At 39.5% G+C, this 14,235-nt stretch overlaps 2 protein-coding genes across 3 annotated transcripts; one reads left to right on the top strand and one right to left on the bottom strand.

Annotated features, from left to right (window-relative positions):
* Positions 1–232: 232 nt before the first annotated feature.
* Positions 233–6,058, top strand: LOC143462608 (protein Smaug homolog 1-like). 2 transcript variants are annotated; one of them, XM_076960833.1, is made up of 15 exons: positions 233–389; positions 509–686; positions 752–921; positions 1,005–1,161; positions 1,325–1,405; positions 1,536–1,628; positions 1,703–1,812; positions 3,164–3,250; positions 3,460–3,631; positions 3,697–3,782; positions 3,859–3,962; positions 4,026–4,176; positions 4,300–4,406; positions 4,474–4,568; positions 5,539–6,058. In XM_076960833.1, exons 1-15 carry the CDS (start codon positions 372–374, stop codon positions 5,565–5,567), a joined length of 1,638 nt encoding a protein of 545 aa, XP_076816948.1. In that variant the 5' UTR covers positions 233–371; the 3' UTR covers positions 5,568–6,058. The 2 variants fall into 2 exon arrangements, with proteins under 2 accessions (XP_076816948.1, XP_076816949.1); XM_076960834.1 differs by having other exon boundaries at positions 4,303–4,406.
* Positions 6,059–6,207: 149 nt separating this feature from the next.
* On the bottom strand, positions 6,208–8,251 carry LOC143462609 (lipoyl amidotransferase LIPT1, mitochondrial-like). Its single transcript, XM_076960835.1, has 3 exons — positions 7,943–8,251; positions 7,279–7,492; positions 6,208–6,885 (listed from the first exon to the last, which is right to left on the bottom strand). The coding sequence occupies exons 1-3, from the start codon at positions 8,190–8,192 to the stop codon at positions 6,270–6,272; spliced, it is 1,080 nt and encodes a 359-aa protein (XP_076816950.1). The 5' UTR covers positions 8,193–8,251; the 3' UTR covers positions 6,208–6,269.
* Positions 8,252–14,235: the final 5,984 nt, after the last annotated feature.

Consider the following 14,235-nt stretch of genomic DNA (forward strand, 5'->3'; position numbering starts at 1 on the left):
TAGGGTTATTATGATATTTTTCCGAATATATTCTTCTCAAACACATGGCCAACAAAAATGGCAAAAGCTTAAAACTTTGAACTTGAAAATATCAAACCAAGTATTTAAAATTAAGAAATGACTTTATTGCAATAAAATTAGGCCACATAGCTTGTTCTGTGCAACGCGAGGTAAATATCGAAAATAATCTACTCACGGAAGAAGCATGAAAAAAATAAATATGACCGGCAACCTGGTGAGATATTTTTCTTCCAGATTTATTCTTGTAAGCTCATGAATCTGATTTCAACTGCAGGTGATAGGGTGACATAATGACTTGATGATTATTTTAGAAATTTCAAACAGTATTGAGAGAATATTGGCACAAAGCAATGCTTTTTCGAGATCAGGTGTGTCTTGTGTATGATGTCTATCACATGAACGTGTTGTTCTAAGTTGTATTGTTAAGTGCTAAAGCTTCTAGTTGTAGTTCAGTTCAATTAAACTTAATGCTGTTTTGTTGAATAAGGTTGAAGTTTTGGCGACATGGTTTAAGAATTGGAATGAATGTGAACAGACGGTGGCGCTTTGTTCACTCCTGAAACGAGTAAAGAAATGTCAGGCAAAATTTCTAGCGCGATGCCTGGAACACTTCCTTAACGACTGTGGTGAATTATTGCCACTAGAGGAGGAAGCTAACAACCCAGGTGAGTTTTCATCAGGTGTCGTAATGAAGTGCCTCGAAGCTACTCACGACGTTAACTTTTTGCAGATTATGTGAAACGACTTTTTACAAATCCCTACTCATCTGAAGTCATCGATATTTTGCTAAGTCATCTTCCACTCCTTCGGCCGGGAAATGACGTTGCAAAAAATCATTATCTTGAAATTCTGCCGACTGTTCTCGGTCACGCGATAGAACAATCAGAATATTTGGAAGAGGTGAGCTCATTGTATTCTTGCATTATCACCAGCATGTTTATTATAAGTTAAATTAAATGTTTATTTTGTGTCTATGTGTACAGTCAAGACAGCTTTTGTCATACTCGTTGATCCATCCCGCGTTTGACAACAAGGAGCGACATCTCCTCACCTCTTGGATGGCTGGCCTGGACGGGAGAGTTGCCCCTGACAACCACATCCCATCATCACCTGGAGAAACTTCACCGGAAAATAATTCAAGTAAACTTCGTTTTGTCCTTGTAGTGATGTCATAATGTTGAATTAGTGGTGCAATGGCATGAATGTTAAATTTGGATGTTGAAACGCGTCTTTATTGAAGACTTTATTGAACATGATTGATAACTTTGATTTTGCACTGACCGGATTGTCTGTTGCATTTCAGCAACAAACTCACTTGAAATCGGCGCATCACTCAATGACTGGCACCAGAACACTTTAAACGATGAATCATCACATTCAAAAGGTAACAATATATAGAAATGTGTTCAGCAGAGTTATTATTGCTTGAATAGAACTTCTTCCTGATGTAAATAGTATCAACTAGAGGTGAGTGGTTGCTATGTAGTGTTTCAGATCAAAAATTTTAAATTAAGATTGCGGGGGCCAGTATGACACGATATCATCCACTGCCTCCAGCACAGAACAACAATCGAACTCGACGGAGAATGCCACAGACGGAATGGCAGGTCAGTATAGGGGATGAGCCGTTGTTATATTGGATGAGAGGTCAAAATTAAATGTTGCCACAAATGTTTTTTAGATGTTAAAATCTGGCTCAAATCGCTGCGACTTCATAAATACGCCGATCTATTCTCCCATATGACCTACGAAGAAATGATGGAGTTGAAACCAGACATGTTAGACGCCCAGGTACATGCACTGTCATGTTTTATGCTGCTTGCTGAATTATTCAGGTGTAACGGCTGCGTGAAGAGAAGTCTAAGTCTGAATGGCAACGTCTTGATATCAACATACCTTTAACTTATGTCACTTAAAGTTGTCAAAACCCCCAAGTTGCTTTTGTCTGTAACTTAATCTTCGGGTAATGCCTACCCTGATGACATCATGGGCTATTAGTCATTGTCAATTGATTTTGCTTTTCCCACGAATCTAAAGTTTAAACCATCACTGGTAGAAATGTCCCAGCATTTTAAGAGATGTGAGTTTGGTTTCATTCAACAAATTCTTTTCACAGTGTTGCCTGCTCACTGCTGGTCAACCTGCTTCATGGTTGATCGTCGTCATTTTTATCCTTTTTTTTGGCTTGAACTTGGCTGGTGCTCCTCTGTTCCGCTCCACTTCTTCTCCTTTGACCTATTTGTTTCTCATTGTGACATCACAATGCCAGTGAAGCGTTAGTTTTCAATTTTAGTGTGGACGTTCATTGAGGCGTAGCTGTGCCATGTTGGCCAAATTATTCTGTGCTGAATCCTCAATTTTTATCAATAATTTGCTGATTTCACAACCAAGTGATGTCACACACGGTGTCATGTGCTTCATTGTTATGCAAGCATACCTGTGTTGATGATGTCACAATGAAGGAATTCTTGTGAAATTGTTGACTCGTAATGTCCTTTGAGTGCTGAGGAATGTCGATTCAATGCAAGCCTTGTGTGACCTCTTTTTCTTCAAGAACTTAACATTATTTATTTGTTTTGTTTACACAACTTTTTGCTCCATTCAACATTTTGAAGGAAAAGGACTTTATAAAAGTTTATGCTTCGCACTGTTTCTCAAACTTCTCAGCGATGGAAAGATTTCATTGAAAATCACTCAAGTGTGTTAGAATTGTTAACTTAACGACTAAACTTTATATTTTAATGATGTCCAATTTGCCAACTTGCTTGTCCCTTACATAGATCTGGTGATGTTTCGTTCACCTTCTTAATGTTCTTTATCGTTGGTTCAATGTTCACTAAATTGTTCACAACAACTCGTGTTGTGGCTGCAAGTTGTAGTGGGCAGGGTTGTTTGCTTTTGTTCAAAGACACTACTTTTCAGTTGTAAGAATGGAACGGCAATGTTGAAAGAATATGCATCAGTCAATTACTTTCGTCAGTTCTGTGGTGAAGACTGTCAAAGTAGCACGAACACCTACGTGGCTTGCATAATAACAACAGTAGTGAGACTGATAGTGTGTATGAGACAATTCCAACCGTCATCGTTTCGAGTTGTTGTTTTAATTTTATAAAATTGATTAACATTTCACTTAATTTTTCAGAATGTTACGAAAGGAGCGAGAAACAAAATAATACTAAGCATCAAGAAACTCCATGAGAGGTTCAAGCAGCTGCAGAGTCTAGAAAATGTGAGTTATCATCACCATATTTGGTCAATTTATTTCTAAAAAGTGAAGAAACTTTTAAATCAGTTTCTTAAACATCAAGAAAATGATATCTTTAAATGCTGCAAAGAACCAGGAGTGTGCTCTCTGTTGAATGAACAATAGATCTGGTTTTGTAATATCCTATTCTCTGATGCATCGAGTGTCGAAATAATTCACGGAGAATATTTCAGGAAATATTGGGAGGAGGGTCGCTTCGTTCCGCACTGCTGGAGCTGAAGATGATCATCCAGACCCCGATAAAGAAATTTGAATCACCCCCGCTTGAGGAGGGAGTGGTCTTGAAAAGGGACGTCATTGAGGAGGGGGACATCCCCGCACTCTACACCAAGGTCATGGGCAAAGGTACAACATCATATAATTTCATGTAATAGTTCATATTATTGGAAATAACTGTGATGGGTTGACAGCTTGCACCCAGCTCCTTGTGTCGAAGCCCGATGAGGAGAATATCACTCTGTACATGAAGCTTCTGGAGAGGTGTCTGCAACATCCGGTCAGTTTCTCACTTCTAATAAAAATCCTGCAGGGTGCTGGTGCTATTGTAAATAACATTTTAACTTCAACACCAGGCGTTCCCGGAAGCGCAGAAGCGACGACTTCGCTCGTGGAAGCAGCAAGTGAGCAAGATGTACCACTCTCTTCCCCGCAACTCTCGCACTTCCGCCGCACAGAGGTGGGTTTTTGCTCATATCCAATCGATTGCTGACGGTGATCGCCAAATGTTTTTCCTCCCCAGACCGAGCCAGCAGGGTGTGGGCTACCCTGGGCTGAGGAAAGGTCTCGGAAAGTCGTCAAGATTTCCACCTCATCTTACCTCTGGCTCCCGATCCTCGAACCCCCTCGCATCTCCACCAATGAGAGCAGTTGGAATGTTTCAACCTCAGAATGTACGTCGTCGTGGTTGAGTGAACAAGTTTCAACCGTCTGCCTCTTATTGGTTGCTTAATAGAACCAATCCTCTTGTTTCTTTTGAATTACCTACATGAAGTAATAAGTGGCCATTGTTGCAGCAGATGACTTGGTATGCAAACACGAACAGTCTCAGCGCCTCATCCACCCCTGTTGCCCTGGATTCCGTGAGAAAAGCGTCCTCTCTTGACCCCAGACTAGGTCAAAGGTCAGTGTTTGGATTGAAAATATTTTGTCAAGTTTTGCAAAACGTAATTTTGCTTCAAAATCTGCAGAATGTTTGCTGACAATGAAGGGGAAAACCCCTCGAGCGAGATCACAAACAGGTTGGACTCGTTGTGTCTGAGTGTTGCTGAACATGCATTGGCAGGTAAGATGTCTATTCTGCCATTTGAAATCCACCTGCATTCCAAAAAATTACTGATGTAAACTGTAACTACCAAAATGTAACAACAACGCTGCAGCAACAATAGTCAGGCAGTGCGATGGTGATTGAACCCTCTACCACGATGCTTTTTTTAAGAAATTTTAGTCAGTCCCAGTATTCAGTGCTTTTGAAGTGGTTACTTTAGTTTAGGGTCTTAAGTATTGGGCGCCGTTTGTAAAAAATAATATTTCGCCAGAACACACTTTCTTAAGCCAACATTTGTCAAATGAGGATGATTTATTTTTAATCGAACTGATTCAGTTTCATGGGATCATCTCTTTCAGATTTAAATGAAATCCAACAAGAACGTTCGTTGTCTCAAAATTGGGTAGATCCACTGCGGGGCCAACATAGCTTGACCGCTGCCAAGTCAACTTTGCTCTGAAATTTATGCTAAATTTTAAAACAAAATAGTGGAAACAAGAGAACTAAGCAACACTTTTATAGTGCCCTCTTGTCAGTCAGTTGGGTTACACTGACAAAATGAACCCTTACAGATTCTTAACCCTATAAGCCATTAACCCATTCCTGCAGTGGAAATTACCCAATTATGCGACATTGCGTGCTTAAATGCTAAATTGGAACGTTCTTGTCGGATTAAATTTAAATCAGGGCAATTTATTTAAATCTGAAAGAAATGATCTCGATGAAACTAAATCAGTTCGATTCGGTGCAAATCTTCAGCTGCATGGAGTGACCTCACATATATTTTTACCTGGAGTAACAAGTACTGGGTCATCAGTAGAGACAAAAATCCCACTTCAGAAGAAAGCACCAAACCACTTTTTTTGAACAGAGCTGACTGCTGGCAACGGTGCATTTTTTGCAAAGTACCTTACGAAATACAGGCTGGCCACCCCTGCAGGCAATAAGACTGCCTCTATTGTGAGCTAATTGTTGGTCATTTTCTTAGATGGCATGGACGGAATTTCTACATTGTGATGGAAGAATGGATCTTTATTACATCATATTATAAGAAATGTTATTTTGCCTGAGTTATATTTTATTACAAATGTTTCATTTTCAATATTGACGCGATGACGTTGCAACTTTTAATCATATTGCCGACGCATTATAAGATGTCGATGCAGCCAGACATTGTTAGGTCATATGTGCTGCCACTATCTTTTATATTATTTTGTACATAGATATAAGTTATATAGTTTTATGGGTGCTATCTTTTACCACATGCTTGATGACGTCATCATTGTCTGGATTTCATCACCATTATGACATCATCATCATATTTTGGCCCGAAGATTCCAGAGAAATTTCCTGTTTTTTATACCGACAGTATTTTCACTCATTTCTATGTAAATGTCTTTATTTGCTTAAACGTTATTATAACGTCATAATTGTGCATTTGTTTTGTAACAACTAACATCCTCTGGCAGGAACATGTTGCTACTAACAATAAATTTTCATTTCAAAGACTTCAGACGTGTTCCTTTCATACTCGTGAGGGTATTTTTGATAATAACAGGGTCCTGTTGTGAGATAAAATAGTAGCTGATGTTACTGAACAGTAATATGCTATGACAGACTCATTGACCTAATGTGACTGATAAAATTGCACCAAGTGTCCAATAATTCAATTTTCCTGATCTTTTTAAGCTGTCAAAGAAGAACAATTTATATTGACTTTCATTGCAAGAAACTTAAAATGTTGTCTGATATTGAACGGTAAAGTTTTTGATCCAATGGCGGCACTAAGGAGCTAAGAAGATGGGTCAGATCTTGCGAAGAAAACCTGCATCCGACCATCCTTGTTTGCAGGAAGGTTGTGATGGCGACCATCTCATCGAGTCCTGGAATGATCTCAACATTTTCAATGAAACCTTTCTTCACATGGAGTTGAATCAAAATCTTTCCCAGGGCTTCATTCAAAAATTCTCTTTTCAAACTAAACTCCGGTGTTTTCCCAAATATCCATTCCCACGATGAGAGCTCCTCACGGTACTTCCCCACGCCAGGCAACAACTTTTCGTCATTTGTTGAAATTTCATAAACTTCTGAGCTAGTGTGTTTGCGTTGGTAAATATCGACCACTTTGCTGCAAATGAGGTCAAAGGTCAGATGGTTGTCTGCGTCAACCAGATTGAGAACACTGGAACGAACACTAGATGTCGCTTTACAAGTGATATCAATTTTTGCCGAAAGAGTTTTTATGACTTGGGTCTTGTTGGCATCAAGCAACATTGTGCAATGATGATAGGTGCTTCGACGTCCAAGTTTTGACGAAGATCCAGAGATTTTGTGCCTGAAAGAACAACCCATAATGCTTTACGAGGATAGTTCTTAACTGAAGGCCTCGATACATGCTTTTTATGGCCCTCTACCCTGTTAAAATCTCATTTTCAAGCTGGAAGTTGTGAAGCAATTATGCATTTTCAATGATAATGATGGTTGACCAAATCAGTTTTTAAAATTAACAAGGTCAATAAAATTTTCATTCATTCAAGATCGAGATCAAGAAAGTTAGAACTCAATCCTTTCTTTTTTAAAGGAAATGGTTAAAAAGAGCGCACTGAAGGCTGCAAATACTTTCCCTGTCCTGACTTTAGCCAGTCAACATTGGGGTGCAACAAGCACAGTTAAAATATTTGGGGGTACAGTTGGCTTCACAATGGTTTATTATGACACCATCAAGTACCTGTCATTAAGTATGATGTCATCTCGCTTGTTTATTGCAACGTCAAGATTTGGCGACAATTGTTGCAGAGCAGCAACGATGACGCGTAAGTTGGAACATCTGTCGTAGCTTGAACGATCCGAGAAGAAAGTAAAGTTGATGTTGCCGAGGTCGTGGTAGACCGCACCTCCGCCGCTCCTCCTTCTACAGATGTGGATCTCCCTCCTCAGCAAGTCTGAAAAGGTCAAGTTCACGAGATTGAGTTTTGATTGACAGATTGCACTGATATTTATAAACAGTTAATTTGATGGCAGTTATGCTAAGGTTTAATTTGAAAGGGGACAGCCTAGTCTAGAATAAGGCTAAGGATTCGGCCCTAGTACACAAGAGCACAACCAAATGATGTCACAATTTGGGTAGCTGGGGTCTAGTATACAAAGGCATCCTGCTGTTGTGCACTTGCATACCAGACCCAATGATTCTATGTAATAACTATCAGGTCTAAGACTGTAAGAGGAAAAAGGCAAGGTAAAGTTCACAAACTAACTTGAATTCGAATCAAAGTGGATTAGAAATTTCAAAACCTTGCAAATTTGATGGATGATTGATTTTCACTGTGTCAGTGTATGGCTGCACGCAGTTGACTCAAATTAACAAACCCACTTTTGCTCGATAACTGGCAAACCTGTAACTGGACATTCCTTCCATGGGTTCTGGTGTCTACCAATAATAACTGAAGGCTCATTTCTCCAGATGAACAGGCAGTTTGAAGACGAGAAATCAACTTTTTCGTACATCCAATCTTCAAAGGCTAAATTTTGGTAAGGATCTGTAGCTTTGGTGGTGTACACAATGCATTTCTTTGTTGATTTTCTCCTAGCAGGTGATTTAAAATAATTGGACGCAGAATTCCGTAATAAACCGCGAGCACACATAGCTAGATTAATCTACATACGAGCTGCAATTAACTGGATAATTTTGATAAATTGTACAAACTTCACAGTTCACACAATAACACAAAAATACTGAAACATTTTCGTTGGTTAGGGACTTTCCCTTATGAGATTATATTTGTTTAATTTTGAAATCTTAAGATTAAAAAAAATCTTCCTCTTGACAAATTAAAAACAAAAAAATCTAAATTGCATAAAAAAACAGCATGCATGCAGGTTTCTGTTGACAGACACGAAACAAACGCTGCATATGATATCACAATCTTTATCCGAGTAATGTCTTCTACTCAGCAAGCATAGTCTTAATGTACCGATTTATGGCAAATTTTGTATTGCGTTAATACTCTGCTGACGATTTCACCAACAACGCTACTTATAAGTTTCTGGCCACCGCCGAAGTCCGTGCGTGACCTTCTTGACTTTGCGAATTAGAACGCATGAAGTGAAAGAGCGGGTGAATAGTGACGACACAAAGGGAATTTTATTTCACACGTACAGTGAATAATTCAAAACATACTGTTTCTATGGTGTGGCGTGTGGCGTTATCAGCCGTCATAAGCTAAAACAGAATCTTTGGCAACGTTTATGGCTCAAGGTTGAAGGTAGGTGCCCGGCAAAGTCGGATAATTTGACAGGATGAACCAGAGAGATCCATCGTTCATCCATTTTTATTTTCGCTTTAAATGTGAGAGACGAAACATTGTGCTGATGTAGGTGGTTGCAAACATATTAACAATGATGATAGCTTCCACAGATTAGACGGGCAATGTGGAAATACCTTGAAGGAAAAAACGTACATTACGATAGGATAATGTGAAAGAATAAATTTTGAAAATCAACGCAGCCACCACACGAAAATGATAAAAAGCGTAATTTAAACACATTAAAATAAAACAGAAGTAAAGCTAATAGTTCGTTGGTTGACGGTTGCATCCATGGTCGACAGATACCACTAGACGCAACGTCGATATGTAGAGTATAACACAATTGTATGATTACAGGCAGAAAATAATTTAGTGCGTACCATTGGAAAATACTCTTCGGAGGCCGTTGCTACAGATAGATATTCCATCAGCCAGAGGTGAACAGTCGGTACTTTGAAAGCACCGTCGGTACCGGCAGTGGCGTAGGAGCATATGCTGCCGCCCCTGGCTTTCGATGAAAATGCCGCCCTATGTAGACTGCAGCAAATTTTGAAGTAGAGTTTCATGTTCAAGCAATCTTTTCAATAAAAATAATTACAGATAATGTGCCGCGTCTCAGAAGTTCTATATTGCTTGAGAAAGAAGCCTCACTGTCTCAGCGTTAAGGCCTAAAATAAAAGACAAAAAATGGAGAACAAATGTCAAATGTATTAGGCAAATAAAAGATCAATAACCGCCTCAAAATTGAACTTTTCGAGCTTTCGCCGAAGCAAAATCAGCGATAATATCTTCAAAATCAAGTTTTTGAACGTATAATGTCTTTCTATAGAAAGAATCGATAGAGCTGATAGCCGATCATCATTCATGGTAGAACGTAAATAGGACTTTATCATTTTGAGCTTTGAGAAACTCCTCTCACAGCTCGCAATTGAAACACCAATGGTAAGATAAAGTTTCAGACGCAAGCATAAATATGGTAGGCCTACGTACTTGTTGAATCAAGTAGGTGTGATTTAGCTAACCACTGTAAAACATCAAACGCTGTTGCATTACGATCAAACGTGGTTTCACTGCTTCGCACCAGCCTCTTAAATCTGTCAATTTCCACAGCTAGCTCCAAAAAGTCCACCTCGTCGTCATAAGTGCTTCTAAAAGCGTTGGTGAATCCATTGTGACTTTCGCTTTGCAGCAGCGCGTGAGGATTCAAAAATCCAAACATATATTTCAAGTGGTGTATGCCGGTAAACCTAGTTTCAGCTTCAAGTTTAAATCTGTCCAATGCTTGAAACATGCATCGTCTTACTTCTCCAAAAACACTAAGGCCAGCATCTTCTGCGTGTTCGCCAGGCACTCTCTTTTTTCTGCGAACTCTCCGATCTTCAACTGGAATCTCTAGCTCTGCGCATTTTTTGATCGCTGCATCCACAGAACCTTTAACCAGATTATCTCATTCTTCCACTAAAAAGTTGACAAACGCTTTCATCTTGTTAGAGCATTGCGCTAACAGCAATCCTTTTCTGCAAGTAAGTTTAAGTATGATGAGATTCTCGCAGGATTACTTTCCAAAAACATAAGAAGAAAAAGAAAGAAAAATTCTGAATCGCTTCTAGAATACTATGAGCGTCACCTCGTGTATTAAGATTTTCGTTTGGATTACATAGTTCCTCTAGACTCTAGAGCAGTGGTTCTCAACCGGGGGTCCGCGAAACGTTTTCAGGGGGTCCTTGAGAACTTCGAAATTTGCAACATAAAGTACGAGTTTTAAAAATTTTTTTGCTGTTTATCATTGCTTTTTGAAATAGGCTGGAACATTTGCTTAATTGCCTATTGTGATGGGACAATACGAAAGCTTATTGAGATTTATCACCCGCAGGGAAGGCCTATTGTGATGCAATAGATTGCGGATTATACGAGAAGACAGCTGGATACAGTGATTTTAAGTTGCTGGAGATTGCACGTAATCGCTTTCTCAGTTTTAGCTTGTAACTAGCAGCTTGTTGTGAGCAAGGTATAGATAACGCTTTGAAATAAATAAAAATATCCGCATAGTTTTATGTTATCGTGAATGAATAGCGCAGTTGTGCACCAAGACTATTAAGTAAAACTAAGCAAAGCAACATTTAAGTGCAGTCTCAGAACCCTTAGTTTGCTTAAACTTCAGGGGTCCGCCAACTGCTTTGACAGCACCAAAAGGGGTCCGCCAAGATCAGAAGGTTGAGAACCACTGCTCTAGAGCATCCATAAACTCATTAAAACCTGCGTGAAGGGCCTTTACAGCAGCGTGATGTGCGCTCCATCGCGTATCAATCACTCGCTTCAGCGCGATTGGCGCCTGCTTTAGAAGGACATCCCCTCTATGAGTAGAGGCAGCAAAAAAACATACTTCGTAAAACAGCGAAAATCTGTCGCTTAAATGCAACGATCCGACGGCATGAACATCTGCAAGATTCAGTGTGTGATTTCCACACGGTACGAGTAGTGCTTTTGGATTTATGTTTTTGATTTTTTGCTGAACTCCAGTATGAATTCCCGACATAGTAGATGTGTTGTCGTAGCCTTTTCACCTACACATCATCACATCTAAGTTGTTTAGTTCAAGTTCATCTAGAATAGATTGAGAAATTTCAGCTGCCGTTTTTCCGCTCAACGGAAAGAAATTCAAAAACGATTCCTTCAGTTGGGCAATACTGTTTTTGATTGTTACATATCTGACTATAAGAGTCATTTGATCAGTATGTGATACGTCCGGAGTACTGTCGCACATAATCGCAAAATATTTAGCTTCGCGCACCTCTTCAAGAACGATGTTTTTGACTTTTTTACTGAGAAGCAAAATAAGCTCATTTTGAATAGTGGGAGAAAGATAAGTAGTTGTCATCTTCGTAGAAATACGAATATCAGAAAGGTATTTGATGATTACGGGACTATATTTTTCCAGAAGCTTCACAGTCTCTAAAAAATTCCCTTGGTTGTTGAATTCAAAAGCTTCACGATGTCCGCGAAAAGGAAGGTTTTGCTTACTTAGAAATAATATGACATCAACAACGCTTTCTAAAATTGCTTTCCACTTTTTTCGCTCTTCATCCATATAAATGGTGATCTATAACTTCAGGCCAAGAGGCCACATCATTGGACAAATTGTTGACTATTGCAACTGCTTCGTCGTTATTTTCACCTTCGTCTCCATCTATAACTGGCAATGCATAATTGATTTCATTGGTATTACTTTTGATAGACCCTGTTTCTTGCGTTTCTGCTGATATTTTCAGGATCTCTCTGGAGCTCAGCGTTATTGTCTGGGTTTTCATTTGAATCGTTCTCTGGTAATGTTAAAGAAACATTTGAACCAGAAGAGGTTACAAATTTTAGCATAGCTCCCTTGTGCTTTTTTAATTCTGCTTCTCTTGCTTTCTCTTCTTTTTAAAAAAAGCTCCACTCTCTTTGACACGTTTCATTTTCGGGTCTAAATTAACACTAAGTTAGTATAAATTTAACCACAACCTGTCATTTAAACGTTTACTATCAATAACAACTTAAAAGTTTACAATTAAACGTTTAAATGCCCAGGACTGGTTCACCTTCCACAGTTTTCTTGGTCAGCGGGACCAAATTGTAACAAATGAGCTTGTTTACCGCTCCATTTTTTTTAAATTCTCGTGCTGTGTGCACTGTGCAGCCTCATTTTGCCGCCCCTTGCAGCCTGCCGCCCCTGGCGCAGAGCCAGAACCGCCAGGTGGCTGCTACGCCACTGGGTACCGGTACTTTTGTACAGCGGTTTCTGTTGCAAGTGCAATTTTTTGCCAATATTAAGACCTCGCTAAAGTTTACTTCAGGTCAAAAAATAGGTCAGCTCACTCTTTCCAGCTTTATCGGACATTTGTTGATCAAAAAAGAACAAAAAGCGCTAAAATTGGCATCAAGTTTAAATTAAAGTTTTAAGTACATACTTTTCAAAATCTTGAAGTAATCATTTTAAAAGTACCGAGACCGACTTATGTTTCTTGAAAAACGTAATTTGGTACAGGGATTGGGTACTTTCACCGCCGGTATCGGTACTGAAAAAGTATCGCGATACAGTAACTCGGTACTAATCCACCTGTGCTACCAGCAAAAGTTTTACCATCGCTTACAAAGTCTTTGTTACGTGTTGTTATCTTCGTTTTGGCATGACGCCGTTGGTGGCGTTTTCTGCTTTCAATCATACCACTAGGCCGCGCTAAGATACAATTCTTGGCCACAGGAACAACTTCCTCGAAGCAAGTCGGGGTGTAGGCCTAGTTTTGAAGCCTCCCAAAAGGGAATGTTCAAGCCGCCGTCGCTGATGCAAAATACACTCTGTAGTCTGTAGTGGAACGAACAGTTTTTGTCGAAGAGCTACGTTTCAGCGAGTTACGTCTTAATGCTCAACTATAGTAAGTGGCCTATGACAGCAGTTTGAAGAGGGTTATTACTATTAGTCGCCGTTCACATGAGAGAGGTTTTTCTGTGCACTCGAGAAATATTGATTGCTAGGCAATAAGTTTTCATATTAGATGCCACTATTCCACTGGATAAATTCGTGCGTTCAAAGCTATTTTTCACAAAACACAAATTAAGAAAACCCTAAATAGCTAAATCCAACTTCTTGCATCAAAATGAAGCTAACAGCTGATCTTTAACAGTGGGCGGCCCGAGGCAATTGCTTCCGCATTTCCGTTCATCTCACAAGTTGCGCGCATGTCTGTGTTTCAGCAAGTGCTATGCGACTGTAAAACATTTCAGCAGAAAGCTGCTAGTATTGATGTGCTGGTCTTTGCGTCGTTCTCAACGTGACCGGTACACAGTGTTTAAAAGGACAGATACTTATAACATGGTGCGTATACTGATATAAGCAAGTTGGTTGCTTACAACACAGAATAATGGATTAGAACTGCGAGCAATAAGCCACAGCCATAGCTAATTAGGACTTGTTTATAAAAGAGTTCACCACAACCAACTAGAAGCAGGCATGACGTATAATTGTCCAGTCGGGTGCAAACTGCAGTGAACGAGCGAACACGAACAACGGATTACTTTAGAAGACTGACACTGTATATAAACATAGCATGTGGTCGACCCTTTTGTTAGGAAGTAGCACAATTTATCAATCAACGATGTGTCAACTGACTGACGTAACACAGCATAAAATTGTAAGATAAAACCTGCAGAGTTTTTGAACAAGTCACAGCCGATACGTCGATTTCCAGCAGGGGCAGAAATGCTGTGAGCCTGTGACGCCTTCGCACGTTGTAAAAACAGTCCTCGTCTGAAAAATAATTGTTAATTTTATGAGCAGTTGAGGCAGCAAATGTCGAGTTTTAGTCGGTATCAAGTCAGGTGGGAGACTGCAGTAATTTGAACAT

This window comes from Clavelina lepadiformis, chromosome 6, assembly GCF_947623445.1.
Source record: "Clavelina lepadiformis chromosome 6, kaClaLepa1.1, whole genome shotgun sequence".
Taxonomy (NCBI): Eukaryota; Metazoa; Chordata; class Ascidiacea; order Aplousobranchia; family Clavelinidae; genus Clavelina; species Clavelina lepadiformis.

Excerpts from the sequence above, each read along its gene's own strand:
- LOC143462608 (XM_076960833.1), top strand. Across the intron at positions 922-1,004 it reads AATCAGAATATTTGGAAGAG|TCAAGACAGCTTTTGTCATA; the intron begins GTGAGCTCATTG and ends CTATGTGTACAG. Across the intron at positions 3,963-4,025 it reads CGCACTTCCGCCGCACAGAG|ACCGAGCCAGCAGGGTGTGG; the intron begins GTGGGTTTTTGC and ends TTTCCTCCCCAG.
- LOC143462609 (XM_076960835.1), bottom strand. The coding sequence starts at position 8,192 with ATGTGTGCTCGCGGTTTATTACGGAATTCTGCGTCCAATTATTTTAAA. Across the intron at positions 7,493-7,942 it reads GAAGGAATGTCCAGTTACAG|ACTTGCTGAGGAGGGAGATC; the intron begins GTTTGCCAGTTA and ends TGACCTTTTCAG. Across the intron at positions 6,886-7,278 it reads GACATCATACTTAATGACAG|GCACAAAATCTCTGGATCTT; the intron begins GTACTTGATGGT and ends TTGTTCTTTCAG.